At 40.8% G+C, this 15,081-nt stretch overlaps 1 protein-coding gene across 3 annotated transcripts in view; it reads right to left on the reverse strand.

Moving 5' to 3' along the window:
- Positions 1 to 15,081, reverse strand: part of EPC1 (enhancer of polycomb homolog 1) — a 72,367-nt gene that overhangs the window by 21,246 nt on the left and 36,040 nt on the right. For all 3 annotated transcript variants that reach the window (XM_063452623.1, XM_063452622.1, XM_063452621.1), the window contains 8 exons: positions 9,068 to 9,213; positions 8,757 to 8,963; positions 7,916 to 8,064; positions 7,407 to 7,554; positions 3,995 to 4,162; positions 3,786 to 3,875; positions 3,406 to 3,554; positions 1,657 to 2,009 (listed from right to left, as the gene is read on the reverse strand). In XM_063452623.1, the coding sequence (XP_063308693.1) occupies positions 1,657 to 2,009; positions 3,406 to 3,554; positions 3,786 to 3,875; positions 3,995 to 4,162; positions 7,407 to 7,554; positions 7,916 to 8,064; positions 8,757 to 8,963; positions 9,068 to 9,213 (1,410 nt within the window). The remainder of the gene's footprint in view (positions 1 to 1,656; positions 2,010 to 3,405; positions 3,555 to 3,785; positions 3,876 to 3,994; positions 4,163 to 7,406; positions 7,555 to 7,915; positions 8,065 to 8,756; positions 8,964 to 9,067; positions 9,214 to 15,081) is intronic.

Below are 15,081 nucleotides of genomic sequence, written 5' to 3' on the forward strand. Positions count from 1 at the left end.
TATCGACTTTAACCTGTTGGCTCCTGTCCTTTATGTCTCCACAGCTTAATCTGGCAAGACGTCTAGCAAGGGTCCGGTTTATTGGTCTCCTCCCGCTGTCCTCCATCGGTCCTATGAATTCTACGGCCACACTTCCCAGTTTGTGATGTTATACCTCCTCGGTTTTTTCTGTTATTACCTTGGGACTTTATTCTCGCATTACTCTAGTTATGGACATTGTTCTTTGGTCGCATCTGCAGAAAGAGGGAAATGGAAGGGAAGTGCTGCCTGTTATACTGGGACCTGAGGGGGAGGGGCCTACGTTATCACATGTTCATTCTTTTTTCATTCTGTATGTTTCCTTTGCTGCTATTTGTCAACAGTAAAGAAAGGGATATGCAATACTCGCCTCCGTGTCTTTAATAAAATCATGACTTTTCGTCATGTAATAGCAAAATCATGCAATTGTCACCCATGTCAAGTATGCTAGCATCACATGTCGGACTAAAATAGATTTTAGTAGAATGTAAAAATAAGAGGTTTTGGAATAATTGAGAAACATAGGTCATGGTTAGCAAAACTAAATGCTAAAACAGAAGAACTCCATCTTAACAGTGAGGCTTGGTGGTATGGTAATTGTGGAAAAAAAATAAAAAAAAGAATGCCAAATTATACCAGCAACAGCCACGCAGTCCAAATGTGGCTTGAAATCCCCAAAAGAGAAAGTGTAATTTATTACTTCCAACATATGAACTACACCTACAGAATAATCCTAAAAACACACTGATAGATGAACTGAAAGTAATCCAGAAGGGCAAAGTTAAAGGAACTTTCCAAGCACCATAACCACAACAGTTTACTGTAGTGGTTACGGTTCCAGTAGTGGCTCTAAGCCAATGAGCTAACCTTACACTGCAGGGCTTAGCTAGAAGAGCCAACTGAATCAAGAGCTCCTGGCTTTCTGGCTGAGGTAGTGGATTCAGATAGCAGTGCCAGGCAGATCCCAGGTTAGAAGTCTAACCGCTCTAAAATGGATTGACTACTTACAATTGGTCAGCCAGGACACTCCTGGCACCATAGCCACATAGTACTATACAGTTGTTATGGTGCTTAAAGTGCTCAATTTATAGAAGCTTGTGTAGCTTTCAGCTGCTGGCTCATGGGACCCTTAGTCTGGCATGAAATCTATTGCAGGTATGCGACTTGAATCAGTTCTGAAATGTTAAATTTACCAAAATACATATTTTAGAGTTGTTGAGCAGGATTGGACATGTTTGATTAAAGTTACTGTTGGTAAAAGGAGGTTCACTAGTGTTTTCACATCAATTACATTTAATTATGTATTTATTTATAAATTTAACATTTAACCGGTTATCAGAATGTCGATCTAATCACACCTCAGGTCACATTAATACAGACCACCCCCCACTATATCTGCATACTTGGTATAAGTAAATGAGAACAAAAATAAACATTCATCTAAAAACCACAGAACAAATACACATTTATAGTCTACAATACATGGTTACTTAGCCATGTTGTATGATAAAATATATAGAACAAACAAGCAGAAGCAAATGAAAATGAAATTCTCTGTAACACACACCAGGACATTCACTCTTGGGCTAAGAAACCAGCATCCAAGGATATGTTTTGATAAAAATGTAGACAACATACCAAAGTGTGCTGAACCACTGCTACTTTTACTTGATGTCGAGGTACTGCAAGTCTGGGTCCCAGGTTGTGCTGTGCCTGTTCGAGTTATACCTTTGTGAAACGTTCTATAGGAGAAGTCATTAATGTCACTGTCATGTAGGGATGTTGTCCGAGGCCTAAAATGGCGCCACCTACATGATTTTATATTTACTAATATCTGGCTGAGGTCTTTAGAGAAACATTTATCCGAGGTATTAGTTTCTGAGGTATTGGCAAATGAATTGATTGAAGAGTGTTCTGGAGAGGAAAGTGTATAAACATCCAGCTGACTAAAAGCACTGTCGTAGTCCGAATATGCTCTGTCCAGGACCACCCTAAAGGATAAATTGAACAAGAAATATTTTAGAAACAACTTCTCAAAAACAAATATGTAAAACAAATACATGTTATATGCAGTGGTTGGTCAGAAGGAATAAATGCAGCACATGTTAATTGTAGCAATCTGTAAAGTATGCACTAGTCACAGCAAGAGGCACTGTACACTGCTACAGTTTAACATTTGACATTATGTGCTGCCTCAACCCAAAGGTCTCATATATAGGTTTATATTAATGCAATACATCCAACTTTTGTAATGGCATATTTGTTTCTTAAAACATGAGCATACATTTTATATGGTTTCTAATAAAGTATGTATTTAAAATTGTTGTACATTATCTTTGCGGTACTGCTTAGCTGGGATGGAATGATGTTATAGTGAAGGAGCTGCCTCTCTACAAGCATTATGTTTTTCATGCTCAATAAAGTTGTGTTCATTACAGTCATTTGCTGCCTACCATCAGTATTTGGAAATTTGCTACCTACAGTTACCAGCTGGGATTCCACTTTGGAGCCATCATAGTTACATCAGACTATAACTGCTCTTTATTTGTGATTGTAATTTCTTTTCAGAATCATCACTTACAGAATTACACTATTTTCTACTCTTGATTTTTATATATCTGTGTGCATGTGATGTTGTATAAGCATACACTGTGAAATCCACTTTAATTGTATAGTGTACTTATTAGCAAATATAATTGCACTTCAGCACGTATCAATTGCATTTTCTTACGGTTTTTGTTTTTAAAGACACAGCACACATTCATATTTATTTATATTATGTACTGCCTTGGCCAAATACAGGCTATTAATGTCATACGTTCAACTTTGTAATGGCACAGACTAATCTCCGCTGTAAGGAAAAATTAAAACCAAAATATCTGACTGGTACATTAAGCAATAATAGTGAAGGTGGCCTTGGAGTTCCATTTAAAGAGAGACACTCTAAACACTGTAACCATTTAATTTCATGGTGCCTGGAGTCCCCTTGCTCTGCTCTTTTAACCTTTTTTCAAGCAATTTAGCCCTAAATGGGGTCCTTGGCCAACCACAGCCCAGCTCCCAATGGAGGTATGGCTAAGGCAGAAATTATACTCTTCCTTAGCCATAGCAATTTATACCAGAAATTGATGGCTGGCATTGGCTGAAAGCAGTCAGCAGACAGTCAATCACAACCGCCCATTGCTGCTCCAGACACTAAAAACTTCAATGAGATGAAAAGGGTAATTTTATTTACATTTTTTTCATTATCAGATGTTAATTTTATACCAGGTGAAAAGTAGTCCCCCGGTGAGGCTACATACGGAAAGCATATTCTAAGTTTATAGGCAAGCCAACTACAATGCTAGATTACTGGAAAATAAAATGAAATCTGAAAACAAAGTTTACCTTCCACCACGTGCAACCCGTCTTCGTGCAAACCCAATACACCGGCCGGGTACAGTGAGGGTAGTGAGGCAGTATCTATAGCGAATGTCTCCAAGCCCTCCTTGCTCAGGACTACACCAAGGCCAGTTGCCAGTTTGGTCCAAATGTGGCTTGAAATCCCCAAAAGAGAAAGATATAGTGTCATTACTCTATTAAAACAAACACTTCTTAACCTGCAGGGTTATTCACTAAAGTAAAAATTCAAAGTCAATTTCAAAATAAAGGCTAAAGGAGCTGAACTTGAAGCATTGTTGAGTGCAGCTATTTGTACCTTGAATTTAAATTTCACTTGTGAATAGTCCTGTTGATATCAACAATTGGAACAGACTTGTTATACTTACAGCATAGTACTGACAACCAGCTTTCCTACGGAAAGCAAAAGGACCATCTGGATCATTATCTTCCTCTGCTTCTGAAGAACCTGACAAAACCTTTGGAAAGACATAATGTGGTTAATATACCAAACAAAATAAAAAAGGCCTAAATTGCGGTAATGACCGTTTCCCTTTTAAAAAGTTTGAATAGAATTTCTACCTAAAATGCACATTACCTGGGACATGGGTTCATCATCAGAGCTGGGAAAATCATACTGATTCAGATCTTTAGCATTAAACACTGGCAGTGCAGCAGGGCTGGTCTGTTGAGCAGCAGGAGAGGAGGGCAAGACTTTGGGCTTTTTTTCATATTTTCGCTTCGGTCGTGCATCACTTTTTTCTTGCTAAAACATTATAGAACAAAAAAAAACAAAAAACACTTTTTTAAATAACAAGCCTATAGGATTCTGAAGCATTTTAGCAAATTTTTCTATAGACATAGAAATGTGATCTGAATTTTGCAATTCGGTGTCCAATAAACAAAGAATCTCATTTACTGTATGAAGAAAAATAAATACCGTATTTTTCGCTCCATAAGACGCACTTTTTTTCCCCTCAAAAGTGAGGGGAAATGTCTGTGCGTCTTATGGAGCGAATATGAAGCTTTACTTACCTGTCTTGCAGCGTTGGCCGGCAGCACAGGGTGCACCGCGGTAGTGGAACTTGAATTTCATGTTCCGGTTTCCGGCGGGACTGAAAGGAAGTGTGCACAAGCTGAGTGCGCACTTCCTTTCAGTCCTGCCGGAAACCGGAACATGAAATTCAAGTTCCACTACCGCGGTGCGCCCTGTGCTGCCGGCCAACGCTGCAAGACAGGTAAGTAATTATGGGACAAGGGGAGGGGGACAGTATGGGAGATAAGTCTATGGGGAGGGGGGAGGAGATAAAGTCTATGGGGAGGGGGGGAGGAGATGAAGTCTATGGGGAGGGGGGGAGGAGATGAAGTCTATGGGGAGGGGGGGGAGGAGATGAAGTCTATGGGGAGGGGGGGGAGGAGATGAAGTCTATGGGGAGGGGGGGAGGAGATGAAGTCTATGGGGAGGGGGGGGGAGGAGATGAAGTCTATGGGGAGGGGGGGGGAGGAGATGAAGTCTATGGGGAGGGGGGGAGGAGATGAAGTCTATGGGGAGGGGGGGGAGGAGATGAAGTCTATGGGGAGGGGGGGAGGAGATGAAGTCTATGGGGAGGGGGGGAGGAGATGAAGTCTATGGGGAGGGGGGGAGGAGATGAAGTCTATGGGGAGGGGGGGAGGAGATGAAGTCTATGGGGAGGGGGGGAGGAGATGAAGTCTATGGGGAGGGGGGGAGGAGATGAAGTCTATGGGGAGGGGGGGAGGAGATGAAGTCTATGGGGAGGGGGGGAGGAGATGAAGTCTATGGGGAGGGGGGGAGGAGATGAAGTCTATGGGGAGGGGGGGAGGAGATGAAGTCTATGGGGAGGGGGGGAGGAGATGAAGTCTATGGGGAGGGGGGGAGGAGATGAAGTCTATGGGGAGGGGGGGAGGAGATGAAGTCTATGGGGAGGGGGGGGAGGAGATGAAGTCTATGGGGAGGGGGGGAGGAGATGAAGTCTATGGGGAGGGGGGGAGGAGATGAAGTCTATGGGGAGGGGGGAGGAGATGAAGTCTATGGGGAGGGGGGAGGAGATGAAGTCTATGGGGAGGGGGAGGAGATGAAGTTTATAGGGAGGGGGGAGATGAAGTTTATGGGGAGGGGGGAGATGAAGTTTATGGGGAGGGGGGGAGATGAAGTTTATGGGGAGGGGGGGAGATGAAGTCTATGGGGAGGGGGGGAGATGAAGTCTATGGGAGAGAGGAGAGGAGAGGGAGGGGGGGACACTATGGGACAGGGGAGAAAAAAAATATTCTGTACAAACTGTAAGAAACACTATGGGACAGTTTGTTCAGAATATTTTTTTTCTGGGTTTCTTCCTCTAAAAACTAGGTGCGTCTTATGGTGAGGTGCGTCTTATGGAGCGAAAAATACGGTACATTTTTCAAAGCACACCTGCTCCCCATTGAAGTTCAACTTCAAACTACAAAGTAAAATTAGCAAGAAACAAATAAATTATAATCTTTGGTTAATGCAAAATGTATTTGTCTTCCAGCAGAGGGGAGCAATGTTAAAAAACAAACAAAAAAAAACCCCACAAGATGTAAAACCTCCAACATTTTTCAAGAAAGTTATCCTTTCAAATGAAAACTAAAGCTATCTGGTTATTGAGCTAATCTGCACACTCACATTCATATTTTGAGGCAGATGTAATACGGATCTGAAGCTTTTCAAAAACATTTCGGTGCATGTGGACGACAGGTTGCCCATATGCAGAGTACTACAGTGACATGTGGTTTTAAATGCACTCTACACAACATCAAGTGATCTGGAAGGCTGAATGCAGATCATGTGCCACATGAGATATATCATATGATTTGGCACATATGTATGACAACTTTTTATTTATTAAACTATCAAATCCCAGTATTTTTTCTAAATTTGCAGAGGTTAATCTTAAATAAAGCACATACTACTGCTTATGTTACTGAGTGCACAGATAACGCTACCAAGTCTTATACAACTAGCTCTTAAAAAAGATGCCAATTTTCATGCCCCATTTCGGATCCATTCTTCTCTTTATTGGAGTCTAAATACTCAATACAACTTAGACATAGTATAAGAAGATCGATTTTGCATCAATATCCCCTAATGAACATCTGGCATTAGTTATATTAGGTTTTCGTCTATGTAGCAGGTGATTACTAGGGGTTAACATGGGTATATGTCACCGTCAACTTTTGAAACATTGTGCAGTAACTGTTTTGCTTCCCAGAAGGATGTAAAAATTTCTGGGTAAAAACCTCTGTGTGCAGGAACTGTATGGGACTATGGTGGTCCTCTTTTGGATCAAGTCCTCAAGGCTGCTTTCTCGTTCACAGTGCCTTACGGCTGCGAGGGCCTGCGAGAGTCTATCTGTAGGAGTGTGGTTGCTACATGCTAATGCTTAGGACGGTCTCTTTGTCCATTCTTTTCTTTAAAGAAGACCGATTTAAATTAAAAGATCTAGTTATTACCTCCAATGATTACGTTAGTCCTAGAAACCATAAAATTCAGACTAACGTCATCAATCCTCAAAATTTCATGTATTCTATAACCTACAAGGTAAACTTTGGGTGTGCATCTGGATATCTACTATGTGTACCTATATCCCGGGCCCAGGTCCAATTGTCTTTCTACCTGAATCTATATGGTATTCAGGCCATTAGGTTCACAGTTTCAGCCTCAAGATATGGACTATTCAAGCTTTTGTGATGTCTTATCATAGTAGGATGGTCTAGTTAAGAGATTATATAATATACACCTCTGGACAACCACCATGCCATACCCAGCACTTGGAGTTGGTGCTATGGCCAGAGTAGGTTAACAAATCCCCTGTGGGCAAGGACTGATGCACAAGCTTACTCCTGCAAGACCATTCCCACATGCTGAGCTTTTTGTCTTTAAATTTGTCATAAAGGTGATAAAACATAAAAAATAGTGCAATAATACACTACAACAATGTTTTAGACACATTGCGTACCATTAAACACCTTACCTTAATGGTCTTAATCTCCATTGTATCCTGATGTTTAAATGGACTACTAGAAATGGGGATTATAGGGATGGCATAGGTAGGCTTTAATGGCTGACGTTGTGCCATAACCTCTGACATGATTTCTCCATTATAGTCATCTAGGTGATACCTGCAAATGAAGAATTAAATCCTTTACTCCAGAACATAGCCACACAGACCCAAAAACAGATTTAAAACATTAAAAATATACAGTTCATTATTATGGTGATTAATTAAAAATAAATCTACTTTGCTTAACAATCTAAAACATTAGAAGACTGAATACACCAGACAGAATTCATTTGTATCCTTTCCTGTGTACAACATAGGAAAGGTATCATCATGGCCGTGGATTCCCTATATATCAACTATAGCAAAACCAGAAGGAAAAATATTGTAGCTATTTAAAAAAAATTATAATAAAAAAAAAAAAAAAAATATATATATATATATATATATATATATATATATATATAAAAATAATAATTGACCTCTTCTCCATTATTTCCAGTGTTAAGTGCAGCAATTCCCTCTTGCTTTTTTCTCTCCTCTTAATCATTTCCAGAATGGTGACTGCTCGACTTAGATCCCGACGTAACTTTAGCATTTTTTCATATGAAGCTTCATCATTCTTTCGATTCTGCAAAAGATGAAAAAAAATAAACTAGGAATTAAAATGTGAAATCTATATAATCCAGATAATGTATTTACTACAGTACTGTGAAAGAAGTTTAAAGACGCATTGTCTCTTCCTTCAATTTAGCACAATCTAGTAGTGCAGTAAAAGTTAGCTATAGATTCACTTTTTTTTTTTAAGTATATATTTTATTTTTCTTTATATGCGGTGCCGGGAAAAGTATGTAAGTGGGATCTCTCTTGTAGTGCTGTTAGTAGTGTATGCATGTTTATGGCACTGCTGGAGAAAATGCAGAATGGGCAAATATGTTCATAAGACATCATGGGCCATTGAAGTCTCCCATTAAACACGGTAATATTGTTCACTGGGGTAAATAAAGCAGAACGGTCACTTCCAAAGAAGTGTGAATCCCTTGTCCAAAGTGGCTCCCAATCGGTGTGCGATGGTCCGTTGGTGCAAGGGAAGGTAGCTTTTATATTCCTGATGCTGTGCCTCGTGGCCTTTGCCATCTCTTTCTGGGAAATGGTCTTCAGCTGCTAGGGTTTGATATGCCCACAGCCCACGTCAGTGCTGTAATCTTGCGCATGCGCGAGAGTACAACACTGATGTCTATGGAAGATCCTGTAGGAGCCTCCACAGACTATGCCTAAACAAGAGATTGCCTTGCACTGTAAAACATGCAGAGCCTCACTCACCTTTCTGGTCTGCATTTTTTCAGTGCGCCTCCTGAAAGCTACATATGGGTCACTCGTGCTGGAGCCATCTCGCTTCTCTTGCTTCACTGTTGGTATGAGAGAGGGACCACGACAGTTTTTTCTCTTTTTAATCCAATAGTCATACACTTCTGTTATCAATTCATCATCCTCCTTCAACAACAGTTTGGCCTCCTGGAGATTAACTGGCTGGGAAGAGATTGAGGGCCATTAGTACATTGAAGCATTGATTTTTAGCGCCAACAGTTATTTACAAATCTTAAATGCCAGAGGGAGGGGGAGAAGGGGTTTACCTGCTGTCCACTGCCCTTTTCTAATCTGTCGATCATCTCTTCAAACTGGAGAGGAGAGATATCCATTTTCTTTTTCAGCTTATTCACAAAGACATCATCTTCCGAGTCCAAGTCATAATCTGGCTGCTCAGCATCCAAACTAAAAGCTAAATAATAAAAAACAACAAATTAGCATGCACCTAGAGCATGGCTACAATGAAAAACAGAAATTTTAACTTACCGTAAATTCTTTTTTTCTTAATATGGTGGCACTACCTGTGGGTTTTGCTCCTTCCTGTGGACAAGCATCTAACAAGCTTAATTAAATCAACAAAACCCCTCCCCCTTGCCCTATAAAAAGGGCTATCCGGCAAAACCAACCTTAGTAAGTAGCAAGAAAAATCCCAAATAGAACTCATACTGTAATCAAGAAAATGTAATATAGAGGGAGGGAAGCTGTACTGCCACCATATTAAGAAAAAAAGAATTTACGGTAAGTAAAAATTTCTGTTTTTTCTGTCATATGGTGGCAGTACCTGTGGGATATAGCAAGATCCTTAACTCGGGCGGGTCCAATGTCACCGTAGGTCGCAACTTATACGCCTAAAAAGCAATCTCTAACCTGTAGAGCTTTATGAAAATGTGGAATGGAAGCCCAAGATGGTGCCTAACAGATGGCCACTAGAAAAAAAAACAAAAAAAAAACACAAGTGTTCTTACTGACCCAGAGGCATCCAATACTCCAAGCGTCCTGAGAGAAGCCGGAACTTGAAGACCACCGGGAGAAAATGGCCAACCAACATACTCGCCTGAGTCAAATGAAACAAAAGAGTTGCAGGAATCACTGTATCCTTACACCTTTTATGGGAGGATAACAAACAGAGGATCAGAATAACTGAACTCTTCAGTCCTAGGAAGAGAGATATTACAAAGCTCCTTCAAGCTACAAAAAAAAAAAAAAAACTATTCAAGCCCCCGAGCAGAGGTGGCAAAACTACCAAAAGGAAAACAGAAAACACTGACACTTAGTACCAACCCGTAAGGAAAAAAAAAAAAGTTTAGCGTGAAGAACCACCGTGTCCACGAGCAATACTGAAAAAATCATCTGGGGATGAAAACGACTGAAGCTCTCTGAACCTTTTAGCCGATAAGATGGCCCCCAAGAAGGTGTCCTGGAGAAACAAAACTTGTAAGGGAAACCCTTTAACAGGATCGAACGGGTGTTACCAAAAAAAAATTAAAATTCAAGGACCAAAATACCAGGAAGGGAAAACAGAACTCTAGGAGGATGTCTGGACCTGGCAGATTACAAAAAACCTCAAGCTTAACATCTGGATGTAAACTCTAAGAACAGCAGGATTCTCAGGCTTTAAGGCCTGGACCTCAAAGCAGAAAGCGCCGAAGCCTGCCGAACAAAAAACCAGGAGACATTAAAGCAAGGGTTTTTAGACGAATGAAACACACCAGCAGGGGTGTTCCCAAAATCCCCCCCCCCCAAAAATTTCTAACCCTTATCAGAAAGTAGACCTTTAAACAGGATAAATAGTTGCCAAGCAACATAGCCAAACAAATCTTCTCGCAGACCTAGATGATGAAGAAGCACCCTAGCCGTAGTCAGGCTATCAACCTGAAACTCTACAGAACCACTAGGGTAGATCCCTATATATCATGAGACCGATAGAGCTTTGAACGTTTGGGAATCAGAATCTTTTATGCACAGCATGGAATAAGAACCAGGATAAGGCTCCGATAGACCTAATTTTCTAAGACAACTAGAAAAAAACGTAAGCGGAAGTAAGTCACATTACAAAGAGAGTTATCCATCACCGAGGGACCTGTACTGAAACAGGAAGTGACTTGGTCGTTGAAAAGTTTGTCAACAGAGCCCTGGCTGGAACAACAATTTTCCTCTCCAGAGAGTCAAATTACACGGACATAAGGACCAAACTTCCTAATTCCAAATACCCTCTCTGAGCTCGACGGCTATGACAATCCCTCTGAAAGGAACTACCGAAATATCTACTAGATGAATTTGCACCTCAGCAAGATAACCGCATGAAGGAGAGAGAGAGAGCGCCTACACCGGTTCCTCCCTGCCGGTTGATGTACCAACCCTGTACAAGTGTGCGCATGAATATTTACAGCCTTCTGCCGTATCTACGGACTGAAGAGATGAAGGGCGGCAATACACCTTAAAACCCCTGGAATCTGCGGATTTTCCCATAATCATTACCACGAAACATGAAGGGGATTAAATAAGAGCATCTGTAGCGATCCCCAACCAGAAAACATTAGACGGAAGACAGACTTCCTGAAATGAACTCTATCTAATTTGAAAATTGGATCCGCTACTACCAACTTCTTCTATGATCGGGGAGAGAAAACAGTGGGATTTTTTTATTTTTTTTTTTACATGTTACGAGATCTAGGGACTCATATGAATAGGCAATATAATATATGGATTGCTGGGGAAACGTCGGTCTCCGAAATTTTTCCCTCTGTACGCTCCGTCTGATCTCCAAAAAATTAAAATAATTGCCTTAATATACACAACTGTACTTCTTTAGACAGTACCGAGGTTACACGCTAATCACCTGATACAAGTAACGGAATTTTAATAGACAACTGCAATTTCTGAAACGATTGGGGCAGAGGTTAATCCCGTTCTGCAGTGTGTTGAGCAAAAAAAAGAAAATAAAAAACTAATAACAAAAACATCTCTGGATCAGGCAGCACCTTGAAAACACCTACATTGTGTGTGTTCGTCAACCGTCCAAATTGCCAGAGATATCAGTAACCTATACTGAATCTTGTATGAACAGAAGGCATACCTACACAACCTATGCCCTATACCAGGGTTACGCAACTCCTGTGGAGATGATATAGATATAGATTTATGAGCTTCTGTGAAGATGCCATCTCTATACTGTCTAATGAGCATACATCTCCTGGTAACTCATCCATAGAGAAACTAGTGAAGACATATACTGAGGCCCTGTCTTCCCAGTACCTCATACATAAGGCATATAGAGGCTGTTTTTTTTTTTTTTGTTTTTTTTTTTAGAGTATAAAAAAGGAAATGAACCCTCCTAAAATCGCCTATAGTGGTTACTGAAGTTGAGACCTCACATCAACTCGACAGAGTATATAGTAGATGCATATACTAAGGCTGAATCCTCAAGTAACTCCTAAACAGAGCATGCACGGAGGTTGAGTTCTCATTCCTAACGAATACAGTGCATACAACTAATGAAGCGGAGTCCACACTTCAAACTCGGCATAGAGCATATAGTGGGTGCATCTACTAAGGTCGAGTGGATAACAAAACAATGCGACATAGAGCATCTAGTGGATACATCTAAAGAGGTTCTTGTCCCTATACAAGGACTTTATAGTGTGTACCCCTACTGAGGCTGAGTCATCTTAGACACTCACACACAGAGCATATAGTGGTACATATACTGTGCACAGCAACTCGTCATAGTGCCTATAGTGAGTGCATACACTGCTCACAGAACTCGTCCGAGCATATCGTGAGTACAATTACTCTCACAGCAACACGTCACATAGCATATAGTGAGTACATAAATTGCTCATAGTAACTTGTCATAGAACATATAGTGGTTACATATACTGTTCACAGCAACTCGTCAGTGCATATAGTGAGTATATATACTGCTCATAGTAACTCGTCTTGAACATATAGTGATTACATATACTGTTCACAGCAACACGTCGTAGTGCATATATTGCATACATCTTCTGCACACAGCAATTCGTCATAGTGCATATAGTGAGTACATATACTGCTCACAGCAATTCGTCATAGTGCATATAGCGAGTACATATACTGCTCATAGTAACTCATCCTAGAACAGATAGTGGTTACAAATACTGTTCACAGCAACTCGTCATAGTGCATATACTGCATACATCTTCTGCACACAGCAATTCGTCATAGTGCATATGGTGAGTACATATACTGCTCACAGCAATTCGTCATAGAGCATATAGAGAGTACCTATACTGCTCACAGCAATTCGTCATAGTGCATAAAGTGGGTGCATAAAGTGGGTACATATACTGCTCACAGTAACTCCTCCTAGAGCATATCGTGGGAACATATACTGTTCACAGCAAATCGTCATCTTCGTCCTCTTCTTACCTCGTGGCTTCACACTTTGCAAATGAAGTGTCTAAACTTTTACAGAGATCATTTTGAAGGAAAGATTAATTTACCTTACCTCAAAATGCCTCTGAACCGTGTGGGGGAGTTGGTGACACGGCGTACCACTTCTGGCAAGCATCCATGCTGTCAGTGGGTACTGCACAGCTTCGTCTAAGCCGAGCATCAAACTTGGCTTTTATTTATTTATTTATTTATTTTTTAAATAAAGTTTCGGCATGCGCACCACCGGAAACTTTTGGTGGAACGCATCACCTCCCGGGCGTGCGTTCCACCGCTGTGCGCAGGTCATCAAGACCGCCTCCAGAAAGTATTCGCCGGAACCTTCTCGGCATAAAAGGCAATGTATCCATTTGCTCCGTAACCATAACGGAAGTAGCATGGTCTCTCAGCTAACCGCCCGGGCAGCTCTCGGACCGGAATCCCCCAGACCAGCAGCCTGTGTGTCTCACCCTCCAGATGCTGTGTCCTTCCCTCTCGGGACAAGAAAGGAAACTGAGGTTGGTTTTGCCGGATAGCCCTTTTTATAAGGCAAGGGGGAGGGGTTTTGTTGATTTAATTAAGCTTGTTAGATGCTTGTCCACAGGAAGGAGCAAAACCCACAGGTACTGCCACCATATGACAGAAAAATACACATATTTAAAGGGGGTTACTAAGTAAAAAAAGATTAGTTACAACTTCTGTGTCTCAAAAAACAGAGCAAAGGGATCCTGACAAAGTGCTCTAACAGGGTTTGCAGCAGTTTACATTAAAAGAATACAAATCTAAAGAAAGGAAAATACAAATTCTATAACCACATATTAACACGTTGCATTGAAAGAAAAACTTTTTTTTATATACTTTGCAGGATTTTTCACCAACATTAAAATACACAGTGAAATTCTAATTTATGGATAAAATATCGGACCTGGAAAAGATCTCTAAGTCAGCTATGCTTTCAGGTCAGCAACTCTGACCTAAATTTGAAATACAGTTTAAATTTTACCACATGACAGGAGGCTTTGTATTTTGCATCTCTCTTTACTAACTCCATACAGCAGTAAAGAAACACATAGAAAAAATAACCAATCACAGGAGAGCAGGATGTACACAAGGCAATGTGACCTTATCATTTCCTCTTTCTTTACTGCTCCATCAAGCAGACAGGTCAGAGTATTACATTACTTTGTGTTTACAGTGCCTCTTTGAGGTTGTTTCTGTATTATATATTTTTATATACTTTTCTGTATGTTCTTGCTGTGCTTCTGTACTATGTGCAGCTGTGTTTTTTCTATGTTATTTCATAGATATTAAGTAGATTTAACGTTATCCTTATTTCATAACCTTTAGTTGTGATTAATATCACTTGTAATTGATCAGTTTTATAGGCATTTCATCCTTTGTTTTGATAAGTATTATATGTACTTTATATGTATTTAATAGATGTCATATGTATTTTATAACATGGAATTAACAGGTGTTAGTTGTAAATTTTATTATTGACTTGATAGGTTTTATGTGTAGTTATGGTAGATGTACTTTATACCATATGTATCATGACTTTTCTGGCGATTTTCCTGGCCTTCTATACCTGGAGCATCTGGGGACCCTCTTTTCCCACTTTCCTCCTTCCCCTCAGGGTCTCATGGGGATTCTGGGTCTGGCTGGGGCTTAACCCCCTTCCCTCCCGCGGTTCCCGTCGGCTCCCAGGCATTAACCCCTTCTTCCGGCATATCCGTTCAACCCCTTCCTCCTACAACCCACAGGGGGACGGCCGGACTCACTGCCCTCGCTCTCTCAGGCTGCCCCATACAGTGCACCCGGTAATGTGCTGGATACTTTCCAACATCCACTACCTTGGTGCAGGGCA

This window comes from Pelobates fuscus, chromosome 4, assembly GCF_036172605.1.
Source record: "Pelobates fuscus isolate aPelFus1 chromosome 4, aPelFus1.pri, whole genome shotgun sequence".
Lineage (NCBI taxonomy): Eukaryota > Metazoa > Chordata > Amphibia > Anura > Pelobatidae > Pelobates > Pelobates fuscus.